The sequence below is a fragment of the Euphorbia lathyris genome, chromosome 2, assembly GCF_963576675.1.
Source record: "Euphorbia lathyris chromosome 2, ddEupLath1.1, whole genome shotgun sequence".
Taxonomy (NCBI): Eukaryota; Viridiplantae; Streptophyta; class Magnoliopsida; order Malpighiales; family Euphorbiaceae; genus Euphorbia; species Euphorbia lathyris.
The window spans coordinates 105,036,511-105,039,475 of record NC_088911.1 but is presented as its reverse complement, the minus strand read 5'-3'; the positions used below and the strand labels follow the sequence as shown (position 1 = coordinate 105,039,475).

The 2,965-nt window shown below is 37.1% G+C and overlaps 1 protein-coding gene across 1 annotated transcript; it reads left to right on the top strand.

Moving 5' to 3' along the window:
- Positions 1-550: 550 nt before the first annotated feature.
- On the top strand, positions 551-2,239 carry LOC136217332 (MDIS1-interacting receptor like kinase 2-like). Its single transcript, XM_066003931.1, has 3 exons — positions 551-571; positions 616-1,720; positions 1,818-2,239. The coding sequence occupies exons 1-3, from the start codon at positions 551-553 to the stop codon at positions 2,237-2,239; spliced, it is 1,548 nt and encodes a 515-aa protein (XP_065860003.1).
- Positions 2,240-2,965: the final 726 nt, after the last annotated feature.

Genomic DNA, 2,965 nt, shown 5'->3' with positions numbered 1-2,965 from the left:
TTTTAGACCCAGCGGAGTATGATCAGAATAGGGAGATATCAAACTCCGAAGCTTATAGTCCGAAAAGAGCTGAAATCAATCCCCACTAGCCAAGCCCCTGTCTAATTTCTCCCGCACCCAACCTGTCGTGCCTCTACCTCTCTCCCACGTAAATTGGCTTCCTTCCCCTACTAACTCCATCAAGCCACACTCCTCTATTACCTTAGCAAACTCTCTGCTCAGAGCCGACGGGTAGAGACTGCCTCCCATCTTCTCCTCAGGGCACAGGATGCAGTTAAAGTCCCCCATTACTACCCAGGGTAATGTGGATAGTCCTGCAACCATTCGGATAAGATCCCATGACTCCTTCTGCCTCCCTCTGTCTGCATACCCATAAAAACCCACAAACCTCCAGGCCCCTTTCGACTCGTGTTTGATAGTCAGATCAATATGATGATCCGAGTATCCCTGCATGTTCATCAAGTTTTTATTGTTTTTTCATATTTTTACAATTTTTCATGTTTCTACGTCTTTTTCATTTTACCGTTTTGCACCAATTTTTCGTTCTTTTATGTGTGTTTTTTTTGAACTGGTAATTTGACAAATTTGAAAACCCTTTACCTTCATGATAATCAGATCACTCGTTTTATACCTTCCTCAATTGGATACCTTTTCCAGCTACAGACTTTAAAACTGAGTGCCAATTTTATAGGTGGGGAATTACCTTCTAGAATTGGGAAGTTACTTAATTTAATGGAATTGGATCTGAGTCGCAATTTACTTACCGGTGAGATACCTTCCTCAATTAGTTATTTAGTACAACTACGCGAATTGGATATAAGCCACAATAATCTGTCAGGCCAAATACCAAATTCAATTGTTTGCTTAGCCTATCGATATTCGATACAAGTGAATTTTGAAAATAATTCTTTCACGGATCAATTTCCAAAGTGTTTAAGCACTTACCAATCCTCAGAATGTTACTACCAAGACAATTGTTTTTCATCTAATAAGGTTTTATACGTCAAACTATGTCTTCCCATTGCCATGTTCATTGCCTTGTTCATTCTTGGATTTGTATTCCTTTATCTACGAAAGCACAAAGCCAACAAAAGTATCCAAGACGAGGCGACCATGTTAAGGAAAGATGGAGACTTGTTCTCCATATGGAACTTTGATGGAAACATCGCTTTTCAAGACATCATTGAAGCTACTCAAGACTTTGACATCAGATATTGCATTGACACTGGTGGCTATGGCAGTGTTTACAGAGCTCAACTTCCTACTGGCAAAGTTGTTGCCTTGAAGAAACTCCATCGATTGGAAGCTGAAGACCCAATCTTCGACAGATGTTTCAATAATGAGATCAGGATACTAACACAAATATGCCATAAGAACATTGTCAAGCTTTATGGATTCTGTTTGCACAAACGATGCATGTTTTTGATATATGAGTACATGGAAAGAGGTAACTTATTTTGTAAGTTGAGGAACGATGATGAAGCTGCAGAATTGGATTGGAATACAAGAGTTGAGATTGTGAAAGCAATAGCACATGCTTTAGCATATATGCATCACGATTGTAACCCACCCATTGTTCATCGCGACTTGTCAACCAACAACATCCTGTTGAACTCTGAATTGAAAGGCTTTCTATCTGATTTTGGAACGGCTAGGCTACTTCACCCTGATTCTTCCAATCAAACTATTATTGCCGGTACCTACGGTTACATTGCTCCAGGTCAACTTCTTTACATATATCATTAATCTTTTGTTCTTAATTGATTATAATGTTATATAGTTTTGATAAAGTTTCTTTTCTCATGCTCACTGCTCAGAGCTCGCCTACACCATGGTAGTGACAGAAAAGTGCGATGTATATAGTTTTGGAGTTGTAGCATTGGAAATATTAATGGGAAAACATCCAGGAGATCTCATTTCATCATCTTCTATGACCAATGTTATGCTAAGTGAAGTACTTGATGAACGTCTACCGCCTCCGAGAAGTAAAAGTGACATTCAAGATATAACAATTGTTTTTTTAATTGGATTGGCATGCTTGAATGGTAAGCCCAAGTCTAGACCGACGATGAAATGGGTGTCTCAGCAATTTCTATTAGGTAGAAGATCAATACCTTGCAAGCCTCCTCATGAAATTTCACTATGGGAGATGAAGAATTACAGCAAGCATGTAATAGGTGAAGTTTCACGGCAAGAAGGTGACCTTGATATCGAAATGTCTACATTTTCATCAAATTAATTCAATTATGTTATAGCTTTTTGTGGTGGTGGGGATGTTACATCAACATATTTAAATTTTGCCCTGCTTTGTTTTCCATTTCCAACTCAAAGTAGTAATGAAATAAACAACATCATCTATTTATTCTTCGAATGTTAAAGTTTACATTCAACAAGATCTTTTAGAAAATCACCAGAAATTTATTAAGGTTGATTCACCAAAATGGATATAAACTTTCCAAGTCAGTTGAACATACATTATAAGCAAGAAGGATGCAACAGAAGAAACAATATCATACAGAGAGTCAACTGTGTGAAAACATGAAGAAACAAGTGCTTTGTGACATTCACAAGATATCCCTTAAACAAGATGTTTCTTTATAAGAGTAACAATGATTTCTCTCTAATCTGTGTGAATTGACCATGTCTTTCTGTAGATTGCTTGCTTCTTTCTTTCTTTCTTTTTTTTTTATATTTGCAAGGAAAGTAAATCTATTAGGTAATATATTTCTCATGTCTATACATTGAGAATCTCACTTATATAATCTTTTTTGGGATCTCCTACGGAAGACTTGACTTGTCAATTGCAGATGTAGGGAGAGAAGATGACAAGAAGAGCTGATGTTCATGTACGCAATTTTCTTAGTCTTATAAGTTCATTAGTATTTTTGAGTAATTTCTATGAAATGCCCCGGACAGTTACTCTGATATTCAATGAATCTTAAGAAACTGGAGCCTTTCATTAGTG

Bases quoted from the DNA above. Each gene is read 5' to 3' on its own strand.
- LOC136217332 (XM_066003931.1), top strand. From the start codon at position 551: ATGTGTGTTTTTTTTGAACTG. The intron at 572-615 runs GTAATTTGACAA...CATGATAATCAG, and splicing joins TGTGTGTTTTTTTTGAACTG to ATCACTCGTTTTATACCTTC. The intron at 1,721-1,817 runs GTCAACTTCTTT...CTCACTGCTCAG, and splicing joins CTACGGTTACATTGCTCCAG to AGCTCGCCTACACCATGGTA.